Here is a 15,000-nt window from a genome sequence, read left to right on the forward strand (position 1 = left end):
AATGAACTTCTGCTCTGTATGAATTACTGCTTTTGGATACAAGCACTGTACACACATATAGTTTCAGTTACATAGAAATTTGCCCTATTTTGTGTACAGTTTACAGATTTTTGTGCTAAATCTTCTTTAGCTGTTAATTTGTCCTGACCACAGAACTTCTTTATGTCTCTGAACTTGGTCTTTTTTTTCCCCTACAGGTGATAAAAAGAAAGTTTGCTAACTAGGAACAGCTCCACATTGTCATCATCATCTTGGCTACTTACCAAAGTGAAATAATTTGTTCGTTTCATCTCTTGCAACTCAGTTAGAAACCTAGTGGCATAGATAGAGACACTACTATTGTTTTACAAGACAACTATTGTATCTATTTTTGTTCAGCTAAATACCCGGTAACAGCTGATTTGGCAGGAGGATCAGTAAGGGTACTACTATTCACAGTGTTTCTTTTTTTCTTCTTCTTCTTTTAATCTACAGAATAAAGTATTTTATGTACATTGGAACCAGTTAATGCCCTTTAGACAAATTTGTAAGTTGTTTCATAAAGCAGGAAAGACATTGCAGGGAAACATGTGCCAAAAAGCACAGTCAAAAAGGCTTCATAAGTTCTATAGGTCACTATGACTCAATGCTGGAGATCACTTCTAAAACGATCAGTATTCAAGAGGAATGCTCTCATTTGGAGAAAATACTGCCCCTTCCCCCTTTTAGAATTTGTCCAATTCTCTATCAAAAGTCCTGGCTCTTCGTATATACTTTAAACTATAAATAAACACTGCATAGTTCAATGTTCTTGATTTGCTTTTCTGAATTGTTTTGAAAAATTATTGCAGTACAACTGATTCCTGTTTGGAGTTCAGTAAGGAGCAAACAGCACAGGAGTATGGGTGGTCCGTATAGGCCCAGGAGCTGGTCGTAGAAGTGCTGGAGGAAGTGCTGAAGTCTGGAAAAGGGTAGCTGCTGGGGCTGTTCGAAGACTGAAAGGGGAATTCACAGCCACAGCAGCAGCTGCTGCTGCAGCTGCTAGTGGGTTTGGTAAGATACGTGGAGCCATTGGCTTTGAAGGTTCCTTTGAAAATACTAATTTTACCTGTGGGGAAGAGAACAAACAAAGACAGAAAGAAACAGAATTTGTTCGTATTAGCCATATGACAGGTACCTTTTCTTAGATTACAAATCAAAAAGAGAGAGGAGTGGTATTAGTCACTGACACTAAAAGTGAGCTGCAGCTCTGTGACAGTTTCCAAAGAAGATGCTATGTCATACACTCCAACTAGGAATGAGCATCTCAGTGATATTTTAGTGGAGGCTACTGAAACCTGATATTATTTTGATCTTGGTTTCACATCTTATCATAGAGTCCTATAATTTAATAGGCCATTTCAAATGAAAAAATCAAAGTGAATCCTTGGGGGCTGAGCAAGCACAATCTGCACACACATTAAGGAATGGGGGAGGGGGTGTTCAGAGATCCTGCAAGAGCCAAATAGGAAAGAAACAGCAATCAATTAGGAAGCAACCACTTGGACAGTCGGATGATGAAGACCACAACCTAGTGAAAAATCATCCCATTTCAGAGCACGACAACATAGGTTCTTTCACTTCTGCTGTGATTCAAGATCTATTTAAAATAAGATCATCTATGAGTGACTATTACCTCTAGCCACTGCAAAAGAATATAATAAAACTTATCTTGCAACAGCTATGGAAGTCTTCTGATTTCTCGTGCATTTGAATGGGAGATGCAGTTCTTATGTCCCACTCTGCATCATCTATGAATCTGACCGTACCTTCTGCTGACCTTTCTCACTAAAGACACCATTCATACTTATGGGGCCAGTCTACACGTGTGATTAATGCACACAAATAAATGCCAGAGCTTATTGCTCAGGAGATTTTTCATGCACAACAGCATACATGTAGATACCGCCCTGGATAGCTGGGGCACAGGGTTTCTCATTCCAGGGCTAACCAGGAGTCTCAGCAAGAAAACTTCTCTCCTGCCTTCCCCTACTGTTTCCATGTGCTGCCAAGAGGCTGCCCTGGGGCACAGGATGCCCCAGTGTGGAGGCTGCCTGCCAGCCAGCCTCAGACTAAGAAACCCTGTGCCCCAGCCAGCCAGGGCAGTCTATATGTGTGCTGCTGTGCATGAAAAAGCTCCACAGCAATAAGCAACAAGCAGCTGCTCATGCTCACTCCATCTCCATGTGCTGCAGGAAGTGAGAGGACGTCTAGCTGGGGCACAGGGTGCTTCACTGTGGGCCTAGTTGGCAGGCAGCCCTCATGCTCAGAAAACCTGTGCCCCAGCCAGCCCCGCATACAGCACATGGAGATGGGGGGGAGGGGGAGGAGGGAAGCAGCACCGCCCGCCACCCCATCTCCACGGGCTGCCCCATACTTGTATTTTACAAGACTACCCTGCTGCAGAGTTTATTAGTTTCGTGTGCTCTAAGAGGGATCCATGTGTAGACACCGAGATGTTTACAGTGCAGTTACTTAGTCAACTACACAATAAATGTCTCATGTAGAGCACCCATGGAGACTATGAAATAGTGGTAGGTGTCTCAAAAACATGGTTCTGAGCAATTCATTTCCGATAGGTGTTTCAACCCTGTTTGACTACCTATGGTAGAGGGCTGAAATCACTGTAGCGTTCCATTAGAGCAGTTTTATGAAAGCATCAGCACTTGGCAAGAGTAACCACATTTTAACCAACCTTCTTTCCTCAATTGTTGAACATATACGACCCACATACATGGTTGAATATGTCTGGGGATAATTTAAAACAACATAGAGGAACTTTGTTGCATCCATGTATTAACAATCATTTGTTAGACGTGCAGAAGGTATCCCAAATTTATCCCTGGGATGACAGTGTATCACTCAGTAAGCTGTGGTGTGCCTATGCTTCCTATAAGTATAGGCATTCTTCACTTACTTAATTAAACCACATTTTCTCACTTATACAGAGGAAGGATTCAAATCACACCCCAATGCACCAACATAACTATTTGCATCCTGAAGGATTCTCCCATGGGACAGAACAGAAGAATTTGGCATAAACCAATAGTGAATTTCACCTGTTCGTGATCAACCTAATCCAGTATCAAAAGTTCAGTTTTTCTTTACATACCATCTGTATCTTTTAATACCTCCTCCCCTATTTGCTGGCCTCAGGATCATTGAAGACTTTTGGGTAGTAGGGGAAGGGAAATTTTCTAACGGCAAAAAGGAAAGGTAAATACTTTACTGAAATGTAATGGCTGTTGAACACCTAAATAAGTAACCAACTGTTCAGGATTTTCCAGGAAAGTTCCTAATTTGGGGCCTGTGGCTAGTGTTTCCAATTTTGAAGTGGGGCTTTCATCAGGAATTTGAAAAAAATGGTTCTGGGTCAGTACATGGCAAAGTCCTGATCAGAGCTGATGTTTGAAAATTGTGCAAGTGCATGGGGGCCCCAAAATTGAACAACCACCATTAATTTCAGAGCTGTTACTTGTTGGCAGTGGAGCATCTGGGACTGTCCCAGCTTTTGCTCTGTGAAAGTGAATTGCTTCATTTAGCTCCCTGTTGTTCCAATGAAAATCTAGCTAATGGAATTTTCTTGATACCTGTTACACTGAAAAGCCCAAGCACACTCTTTAGTAAGGCAAAGGCATCCACCCCTCCTTTTATGTACTCTATTTACTTTTAAATATTTCTTATCTTTATTTAAAAAATAGCTCATCAGATAAACCATACAGTAGCATATTTTTCATGAGATCTTTCAGTGTGTAAACCATGGATTTGAAAAGTGCCAAAAAAGCTGAATAACCACCTTGTTTCTTTTTAGTTTGCTTTTTCATGTGCTACTTCCATCAGTTGAGAGAGGGGTAGGATGACTCCTCATGTACATACTATGAGTGAGCTGAATTAAACTATGGAATACCATCACCTGGGAAATAGTAAAGACTCTTTCTTTTAGCCATTCAAAACTGTTCTGGGCAAGCCACTAGAAAGCCTGGGTCTTCTGATTCCTAAAAGTGCTTTAACCATTCAGCTAGAGGTGCTTAATAATGGAGCTAAAATTGGAGCTAAAAACCTGGAAGGGCTCTTCTTGGCAAGCATCTAATACCTACTAGCCCTGGGCTTTGGCTGAATAGAAATTTATACCTTATGCACACCTGTTATATGCATTTAAAGAGCAAGAGAATTTGGGCTTAAGTAACATGAAAAGCACTTAATCTTGAGCAAACGAAGATAACCAGCTTTAAAGCTCATCAGAAACATTTACAATCAAAATTAGTGCTTTTTTGGCTTGTTGCCTATTTCACTTGAGTTCCAAATGACAGTCATTTCCATGTTCATTTCTAGTAGGAAAAATTCCAAACTGATTTAACCTTATCATGGCCTCCACTTTTCTGTGGATCTCCACTTGTTTTATTGCTAGCTTATGCTTACGACTCACCTGCCATCTCATTTGCCTCTTTTGCCCACCTGTTATATCCTGCTTGATATGCAGCTTGTGAGCATTTTGACATACAATTCTCCTCTCTGCTACTTGTCTGCACAGTATGTGGCACACTGGGGCCCTGATCCTTGACCAGGACTCCTAAGTGCCACCATAATATAAATAAGTAACTATAATTATGCACTTATTTTTGCCTGCTGAAGAACAAGAATTTCCTGAACGTAATAATATATAGTCAGTGAAATTTTGGTAATCCGTGTCCTACATTTCTCATCATGCTGATTCTATTCTATTCTATTCTGTTCTATTCTTAGGTATTGAAGACCCCCATATCCATAGGGTTCATGAGATAGTCTATGAGGCCATTCTCATACCAATGTATCTGGCAGGTAATGCACTGAATAGAATTACAGCACTGGCTAAGATTTTTAATGGGTGTCTTATGATTATGAATGAGGCATAATGGTTACTCAGGATAAAAGCCCTGCCCCCCCCCCCATTTTAAATGTGGTGTCTTTAAATCAGTTGGAAGAGAATTAGACTTTTGAAGACAAAGGCCCTGAACATCTGTCTCCAATGCAGCAAGCACACAATATAACACACAAATACATTTTTGAAATACAGATCTCCAGGGATTTGTTAAAATCATTCTTCAAACACTCCAGTTGAAATCATGAATTAATCAGGTCATCACAAGACCATATAGGGAACCCAGGAAGACCACTGAATAGAGGTGTGCCAGGATACACCCACTCTACCAGGGGCAACTAAGCTGCCACATGCATGCCAAAAGTGGTTCAAGCAGTCTCTGTATGTGACAGAGTGGGGAGGGGACAAATAACACAGTGGCAGATATAGGGCAGGAAGTAGAAAACAGAGCAGAATATAGGGAAAGGAACAAAGGGCAGACAGCAGAAAGCAGAAAAGCTTGGCAAGCAGGGGAAAGGGATCAGAGTAGCAGTGGATGAGGGGGTTGGGCTATATTGTGGCATGCCTGCCAAAAGGTTTGGTTCCCACTGCACTACGCAACCAGAGAATTAGAGCACATCTTAACTAAAAACAAGACAGTAGGATTTTATTTAAAATATAATTTTATAGTCTGACATTGCATCTTTGAAGCTAACAAGATCTGAGTTTCCAACAGTTTCTCCTGTAGGAGAATAATGTGACCAGGCCTGGATTGAATTTGCACAAAAATCAAATGACAGATTTTTCACTAAGTTTAGTTTTTATCCAGCTCTTTTTAATACAAAATTAGAATTAAAAATACTTTTTTTTTTTTTGCATAATTGGTGGCAGGCCTCATTTCCCAAACTCAGCCTTACACTTTTGTGTGTTATTCATTGTGCTTGATGCAGACAGGATCTTTGGGAACTGTCTTCTATCTATATTCTTTTTCCTTATAACCCTGCAATGGGTTTTCCTTCTTCAGTCATCTCCAATACAGCTCCAAGAAGGGTGCCTATAGGCATAGTCCACTGGTCACTGAAATCAATGGAAAGTCGTCGAATGACTTAACTGGGTACTGAGCAGGGCATTTATAGTTTGATGCCATTTTCTTCTTTCCTCTCCTCTGAGACTATAAACTGTCCCAAGCCATAGAATCAGAAGCCTAGGTCCTAAACTGTATTGCCTGGCACTCCTCCATCCCATAACACGCACTTTCATATTTTTAAAAACATTTTTCAAAGGTATTTTATGAAAATTCTACTTAGTGGGACACAATGAGGAAGCAAATAATGGACTTACCCCTAGAGGATGTGTTCCCTTTTGAAGTTTGTTGTAAGGACTATATTTAGGTTTAGGTGGCTTCCCAGCAGCTCGGTCTTTGTGCCTTCTACTGCTTATGTGCTGCAAAGAAAAGAATATTTAAAAATTATATTCCTCCAATAAATATCATGGCATTCATAGTACATTTCAACTACTGTCTTAACACAAAGATGCTCCAGTGTGTTGGTGACTATTGTTCTCCACAATAGTGTTAATTTATTTCAGCAAAATAAAATAAACCAATACCTTAGTTATTAATAATTTAGACTTGTTTCAACTTGAAGCTTTCTCTTGTGCTTCATGTATTATATCTATATTTTGAGAAGTGTTCAACCTAACTGTACTACCAGCATAATCAATGCATGTCTCAGCTCTGCTGAGTTCTGCAGGAAGGGAATTAGGCCAATGCTGGATGTTTTTGAAAAATCCTATCCTGCACAAAAGATGTAATCAATAGCTGCAGAGCAGTTCTCAAAAATACAGGGGCATTCCCTACTCATAAGCCAAGTGGTCTGAGGATTTTAGTATCCATAGGACAGAGAACCTTTCACATTTTCACCTGAAAGTCTGCTGTGTAGCATGCTGAGTGGCAATATAGCTACAGTAAATTCACCTGCAAAAAAATCTACTGGGCTTTACAATAGTTTTCCTTTATAGATTCTGTTGCAACATTAGATACCAGGAATTTCTTTCCATTCTTTCCTTATTGGTTTGTAAAGAGCTCTTGTGAGAAGGAAAATGAAGGTGAAAAACTTTAATAGAAGTATAAAGAAGTTGAAATTTAGTCCCTTACAGTGTTTATTTTCATCCTTGTGAAGTTCCTTAACAAGTGCTTAATTACAAAAGGCGCATAAAATAACTAAGTGTTTTATAGAACAATAGCTTTGTTCATCTGAGAGACAAAGACTGCCTTTAACTTAGTGTAAATCCAATTTCGAGGTCATGGTTTTTGGCTGCAGAATAACACAGATAAAAAAAAAGCAACATCCCACATTCTTACACCAGTTATCAATGTTTGGTAAATATATTCTCTGCACACACCTCCACATCTCTGTGAATACAAAAATCACGCAGCACATAAAATGACAGGGTTTATAAAGTCTTGACAATTATGCTAGTTTAAAGACATTTGTAATGTTGTAAGCTTAGAGATTCTAACAGTTTCAAAAAATGAATATAATCAATCGTTTTAGAGAAAATACACTTTTTGTGATGGAAAACCATACCAAAAACAAAACACAGCGAACAAAAGCCTGAGTACAAAGGGTGAAAACAGCAAATTCCATTTAGATGTGAGCTGTCATACTAATGACATGCTGATTGTCTTGCTACTTCACCCCAGCAAAACAAAGGAAGAGCCAAGAATTCACTTTCTACAAGCTGCTTAAGTACCTGTTTAAGTTGTGTCTCCGAGTTAACGTGCACATCACAAATTTCACAGTGAAACGTTTTGTTCTGTAAGCCTGTATTTCCTTTGTTAACAGGCCCTTTGCCTTTGACGCCTGCTCGGGGAAAAGCTTTAATAGTTCCACTTCCATTCCGAGCTTCCAGCATGGTTTTGTGCTTAGTCCCTGGAGGTATTAGAAATGGGAAACAGAAATAACTTCGGCAAGTTGGTTGCACTGTATAATTATTCTAAACAGTTATGTAGAACTCAGTTTTGTCCCATGTGTTACCCTTGGAATGTGAGCACATTGCCTATATCTGTTTGATTATAAAGTAATAATATTGCATATTTGATATTAATTACTGAGTATTTAATTATTAAATTATGGATATTTAGGCAATAAGATAGAATGAAGCAGCCAGCATCAATAAGTAGTGGCACATTCTGGATATCCTGAGGTGAAGTTAAATGGGTGTGACTTCTTTTCATTAACTCCTGCTGCTAATAAGACCTGAGATGAAGTTGAAAAGGACGAGTGATTTAGCTATTAAAGATGTAGTTGGCTCTGATTTGTAGCTGTTCCATGGTGGGTTGATAAATATTTTGTGTTAAGTAGCCAAAACTTAAAAACTGCAATTAAATAATCAGTTTTCCAGTCCCCAAAGAGTAGAGGTTTCATGGGTTCCTAAGTATCTTAATGACCTGAGACACAAATCAAAACATGAAGAACGACATGCACTGCCTACATTTCTAGCTATGCAAATAAACTGTAGACATAAAAACAATAAAAAAGTCAAGACTGTGTTAACTTTACTCATTGATCTCTCAAGTGCATTGTAACAGCCTGTGCAGCAGTGGAAAATTGACAGTCCTCATCCCTCTACTTTTGCCATGGCAGGTTAAGGTGCTTTTAGTGTCTGGGCAATCTGTATTGTAGTTGTACAGCAACTTGTATGGATAGAGATAATCCTGCCTTGAGTAGAGGTTGCACTAGAAGACCTCTGGAGGTCCAACCAAACTTTTCTATGATTCTGTGTAGAAGACCAGTTTACACTATTGACTTCCATAGGGTTGTTCAATGAGGGTCAAGGGACTATTTCCATGTAAAGAAGGCTGAAAAATAGATTACTATGCAGGTGTATTTACTACATTAGAAACCTAAAACTTGAAGGCTTGTAGCATGATAAACACATTTGGCCAAACTCAGCCTTGTGATAAAATAGTACAGCTTTACTGACTTCAGTGGGGGTCTCACAGATTTACACCAGAAGATGCACAGCACTTAAACCTGATGAAGTTGTGTTTTCTCATGAGAAGCAATAAAGCAGAATATTCCTTTAAATCAGCACTAAAGTGGTGCCAAGATTATTATTTCTTCTTTGATTATAACCTAAGACCTTTTTTCCATTTGGATGCTGGCAGGTAATCTCTATCTCTAGATTTCAGGCCTTAAGCTATGTTTGCTTTTCTCTTCCCTATTCTTAAACTCTGTTCTCTCTGCTCTACACTATCTCCTAAGATCTGGTTTAATCTCTTATATACATTAGGGAAGGCCTTGAAAGTTTCCCAATGCAGCCAGAAATATTTGGAGGTCTGTTCTAGTGGAGGCAATGGAGGGGATGCCTGCCTCACAACCATTTATTTGTTGACTTTGGGTGTCTCTAATATGCAGTGGTGAGAATGCAATGATCTATGGGAAAGGAGAAGTTGCATATATTTAGTCAAGCACCTGCCAAACAACAGCCATGGTCAGTGTTTCAGGCCAGGGACTTTAAAAAAAACTAATTATGATAGTGGTTTCCAAACTGTGTTTCATGGAAGCCTCCAGTTCCACAGTAGGTCATCAGGAGTTCTGCATAGAGGCTGGAGGTACTGGCGGAGGGCTAGAAGGCAGTGCATTGCTAAGCCCGGTTGTCTGGCTCTGTGTCAGCTCATAGGATGAGGGCATGGGTTCTGTGGCAGAAGAAGTGATATGAAAGGATTTCATGACTTTAGGATGTTTAAAAACTGCTGCGTTATGGTTACCAAAAACCAAGGTAGAGCAAAGAATTCAAAACCTTGTCACTGCAGTGTCCCCCTGTTTCAGTATCGTTTGTTTGATTTCTGACCAAGCTACTAGCACTCATATTCAATTTGCTATTCAACATAAATGAACGTATGCAAACTCTGAACACCAAAAGGTAACAGAGCACAAGCTGTCACTTACCACCATTATATTTGGAAGCAATAAAAGCTGATATGAAGGAAAACTAGTAAGTTGTATGCACTAGGATTCCTTTTCTCTCATTATAAAAGACTCTTTGCTTGTCATTTTTATTCTTTAATAGTTAATGAATTCCATGTAATTGCCAGTTTTATGCCACCTCTTTGTCCCCTGCTGCAAGAGATCTAATCTATTCAAGGGAAGATAATTGCAGAGCTCTTGAGACAGAAAAGAAATTGCTACATCTCACCACTGTTGTGCGCCTCCAGCTGTGAGGCGGAGTTGACAGCGACTTTGCATAGTGAACAGTAAAGTAGCCTTTTTGCTTTTTCTTCTTCAGTCTCCACGGACGGACATGTAGTGCTGCTAGTGGCTGTTGTGGGGATTTTTTCAACTTTAGAGGTGATCTCAGTTGTCATAACACTGCTCTTCCGGATTTCTACTGTTGTCGTTGTTGATATTGCTGGTGTCCCTGTGGTAACGTCTGCAGTGAAAAGGAGGAGTTGGAAACAAAATAAATGTTCTGACCTTTTTCATTTGGAATTTTAATTCTGCAACCACAAAGAGAGGCATAATATTCTAGTGATACTTGACTAACGGTAATGAACTAAACCTGACCTTTTTCTCATTTCCTATTGTACATTAACAAAAAGAACATTACTTTGGAACACCATTTATTCTGTCCCCTGCATGTTACAAACACTTTCTAAATACAGAATTCATAAATCCCAAAGGTACATTAGACCACTGACACTATCCTGTATGTATGCAAGTTAATCATGTAAGAGAAGTCACAGCAGTTATAAGTAAACAGGCAATTAACATTTGTTCTCAGTCCATGTCAAGTGCTATGACTGCAACATACTATTTACTAAAAATCTAACTTAAAAATGTAATAGTTGTGCTTTTTAAAAAACTTCAGGCTCTGAAATAACTCTGATGAAGATCAAACAGTAAAATGGTACACCTGATCCTTCTATAGTACTTGAAGATACAAAAGTAGAAAGTCACACTCATTATATCACTTTTTTAAAAAGTATTTATAATGATACATTATGCAGTCTATTATATTTATCATGATTTTTTCTGATTTTAGATGTTTAACATACAAAAGGCACCTATATTCAGCTTTAGGGGGTAGATCTACAAAGAGTTAGGTTCTTAAGTCCTTAGAAACTTTGATCTAAAACTTGAATATACACAGATGCAACTAAAGTCCTTAGACACTTAAGTTTCCATCAGACACAGTTCTGAGGCACCTAAATTTCTGCTATAGAGCATGCACATGACCATGCAACTCCCAGCAGCAAGAAAAAAAATCAGAGCCTGGAGCTCAACAGGTTTCACAAGCTAGGCATTTCTAGGTATGCTGTTAAACCTAATTCTTTAGGCCTTCTAGAAACCTGGTTTACTTGAGGCAAGGCAGAAGGGAAGGACTGATGGTAATCCCATTCCTTATCCCAATTAGTCCGGTAGTTAGAGCATTTGCTCAGGAAGTCTAAGAGATAATATCTGAACTGAACAAGAAAGTGAACCCGGAACCCATTTTCCCAGAAGAATGCCCTAATCGCCAGGTTATTGGTAGTCTAAGATGGACATCTCTCAAACTCTGCTGTGAACGTTGTTCATGTAGTATTAAAAATATTCACTGTGCTACAGAAAAAGGAAAAAAAAGAGAGATTGACAGTACAGTCCAGTGATCAGAGCACTTCTGCATGACATGGAAGAATCAAGCCTAAGTCCCTGCTCGAATGAATAATTAACTAGTTAAATATTGGATGATCTGACTTTGGATCCTTCACATCCTACTCTGTTTCTCTAACCACTGAGTTATTCAAATCAAAGTGAAACAAAACAAAAACAAAACCACACCTTGATCACCTCCTCTTTAATATGTATCATGATGGGAAAGGGTTAACCCAGTGCAGGCAAAACTCCAGGAGTTGGTCAATGATTGGGAATCCTGAGGGAAGAAAGTTGCCTATCTCCCTTTGAGGTGTGATCTGAGACTATCACCTCTCTTTCATTTACTTTAGACTAGCTTAGGTAGCTCTGTCTTGCACATGCACACTTTTAAAAACCCATTTTAAGCACCCACTTTCCCCAGACATTGTACAGGGAGAGTTAGGTGTCTAACTCTGGTATCAGAATTTCCCTAAGCAGTAGGATGCCCAAATGTTAGACACTGGAGCTCTGAGTCTAGGTCTCCTTTTATGAATCCAGCTCTACATGTCCTTTTAAAAATTAAAAATCCAATCAATTAAAATTGTGGGGTCTTTTATTTACAGTCAGGAAAAGCAATTTTCTTTTTACAGCTTTGAAATATGACCTGATCACTTGTACAAAACAAAGCCTGCGAGTTATATCTTAGCTCTCAAATATTCTACAACTTTCTCCATAGTTGTCCACAAATTTGTAATTATTATTCTATCTGAGATCCAAGGATGAACCTGGACCACAAATAAGGAATAAGATTATAATAGTAACAAAACAATGCTGTTTCTTAAGTGGATAATAGACATTTCAGATTATGGAGTAGAGAAGTGATAATTCCCCTACAAGGTCTTGAAACAGGAAAGCACTCAATGGGACTTTAATATATGCCTTAAATTAAGCAGGTGCCTTATGTTTCCTAAAGGCTTTCTCAAATGAAACAGAATGCTCAAATTTTGCTATGCTTTCTCAGACTGGATAACATCTTTCTCCATCAATAGGTCCATTTCTTTCATTGAGACTGCCCATGGGATAAGGTGCTGCCCCAATGTGAATAAAAATAGTAGAACATGGCTCCACATGTTCCTAGTGTTATTGTGCTTAAAACCATTTTGGTTCAGGGCCCCTCAAGTACCTAAGGAACAAACTGTAATGAAGAGTAACAAAAATAATAACAATGAATTAAGACTGAAGATAAATATCAAAGAGTATCCAAAATGTAAACAGGGTAATACCTTGCTAGTATTGTGCCTTAGGTCACAGCTGCAGACACTGCAGGACCAGCATCTGAAGGTTCACTGCTGCTGAGTGAGATATTGTCTCCTTCTTTTTGCTACCAACCCGTGTCAAATGGCCAAAACCCGCCCCCGCTGTTTTGTTGGTAGTAAAAAGGGGGGTTACATTGCTGCCCACTGCAGCGAACCTTTGGCAACTGCTACTGCAGCACTACACCTCTGCTTCTCTGCTCTTCCGCAAAGCCAGAGCTGGAGCCTATGCAGGGAAGGAGCAGGGGTTGAGGGAAAAGGGGGATAGGAGGATGAAACATTCCCTTAGCTTTGTTCTGGTGGCTCCCTTAGGCAGTACCCAGTATTTGTGCCCTGCTTGCCCACCTACCATTATGCTGCTGATAAAAAAACAAGGAAGAGGGTGGAATTGTTAAGAAGAGTGGTATACAGAGATATTCATAGGAGTTATAGGATGAAATCCAGCAAAGTAAAACATGCTATTAAGGAAATAACATAATCAGTAATGTATCTGAGTTTGTGGGTTAGTTTTCCTTAGGCAGGAGTACAGCCCTTACTGGTTTCAAAACTGGACTGAGCAAAGTTGTACTGTAGGGGACAATCCTGCATTAGCCACATAGTGGACTAGGATGTCCCTTTTACCTGTAAACCCTAGGAATTTATTAGCTTTCGTTTTCTGTTTTGAAATTTATATTTTCACAGTTATAACATGATTGAAGTGTAACTCATCCCCCATACATGGAGATGTTTTAGTTTAACATTAGAATTGAAACTAAAATTGCCTTTACAAGCAGGAGATATGATCATACATTATAATTAGAGCAGTCAGCTTTACACATTTGGAGAAGGACCTGGGTGTGGTAAAGCAAGCAAATGAATTGCCTTTATTAATCTTTAAGAATTCTCCCTTTCTCTTCTATTCTTTCATTTTTCCTTCTTTTATTTGATTAACCTGCCTCAATATTTTCAAATGCACTTTATATTAGCATACTTTTCTTGAGTAACTGTTTTGAATGCATTTACACCAATAAAAATATTAAGTGCATGGCATTTTATTTCTCTGCACAGATGTGAGCTCTTCCAAAATTGAGAAGAGGTTTACTACAAATAGAAATACAAATAGTGTACAGAAAACTAACATGAATAGAATTGTCTCTTCGTGCATACTAAGAATATTTCCATTTCAAAATCAGGTCTTACACTTGTCAACAATAACACAAGCTATTTGTTTCTTTTGCAGGCATCTAGTTCAATGAAGTTTAAGCTCCAAAAGATGCACAGATCTATTTATCTGTGTATCCTAAGGGTATCTGACCCTGTTTAAGTCAATTCACTGGACTGTGAAATTCCAGAAGCAGGATCCAGTTTCAATCAAACCACAAATAAACCTGAAATAATTTTACTCATTGTGGTATGTCTGCATTTACAAGGGTAAAAAAATGCTCTTATAAGGTTACACAGACACTTTCATCATAAAAACCTGTTCTTGTATATAAAAGAGAATCTTCTGGGAAAGTCTGAGGAAAAAAAATCATTTTCCCAATTTTGTGCTACAAAGAAGATTACCTTTTCTTCCATAAAAAGTGGTTTGCATGTTTATTTTTGCACACATATTCAGTATATCTAAAAAATGGCTCAATTTTAACATCTTCAGGCAATTAGACCTCATTAAATTCAGTCTTCTGACCAAATCAGAGGATGAAAAAAGATAGTATGCATTTTTTAAAGACATAGATTTTGTAATTTTAGAAAAAATTGTGTTATACAATTTTTGAGACTATGGAGCAAAGTGAATGCATATTACACTGTCCGCTCCTATACAGTTAGCTATAGTCTGTGGAAGTGGTTTTGCATTAGCTATTTCACTGTTGTTTATATTGGGGTGCTCAGCCACAGCTCAGAGGCCAAATCCAGTCCATTCCCCTGCTGCCCAATTTCCAACCCTTACATGGCTGGATTGAGGTCCAGAAGTTCAAGCCCCACAAGGCTAATAGGGTCCTGGACTTGCATGGCTGGATCATTCCCTGACCTGCCCTCTGCCTGGGCCAGCACCACATGCTGGAGCGGGCCCATGGACCAGATCTGGCCTGTAGATAGACCTGGCACCACTTACCTGGCCCATAAGGCAAAAACATCAAGCACAATTGGTTTATACAGTGAAATTGATTTACTATTTAGTAGCCATTTAGCATTGTGTGGCAAAAACCGCAACACAATGCAAATGCATAGTAGTATT

General features: G+C 39.0%; 1 protein-coding gene across 5 annotated transcripts in view; it reads right to left on the reverse strand.

Annotated features, from left to right (window-relative positions):
* Positions 1–180: 180 nt before the first annotated feature.
* The window catches only part of ZNF385D (zinc finger protein 385D), a 933,534-nt gene continuing 918,714 nt past the window's right edge, over positions 181–15,000 (reverse strand). For all 5 annotated transcript variants that reach the window (XM_019508749.1, XM_019508750.1, XM_019508747.1 and 2 more), the window contains 4 exons: positions 10,058–10,291; positions 7,610–7,788; positions 6,197–6,298; positions 181–1,087 (listed from right to left, as the gene is read on the reverse strand). In XM_019508749.1, the coding sequence (XP_019364294.1) occupies positions 854–1,087; positions 6,197–6,298; positions 7,610–7,788; positions 10,058–10,291 (749 nt within the window). In that variant the 3' untranslated portion in view covers positions 181–853. The remainder of the gene's footprint in view (positions 1,088–6,196; positions 6,299–7,609; positions 7,789–10,057; positions 10,292–15,000) is intronic.

This window comes from Gavialis gangeticus, unplaced genomic scaffold (genome assembly GCF_001723915.1).
Source record: "Gavialis gangeticus isolate Ggan-Ray unplaced genomic scaffold, GavGan_comp1, whole genome shotgun sequence".
NCBI classification, from domain to species: Eukaryota; Metazoa; Chordata; order Crocodylia; family Gavialidae; genus Gavialis; species Gavialis gangeticus.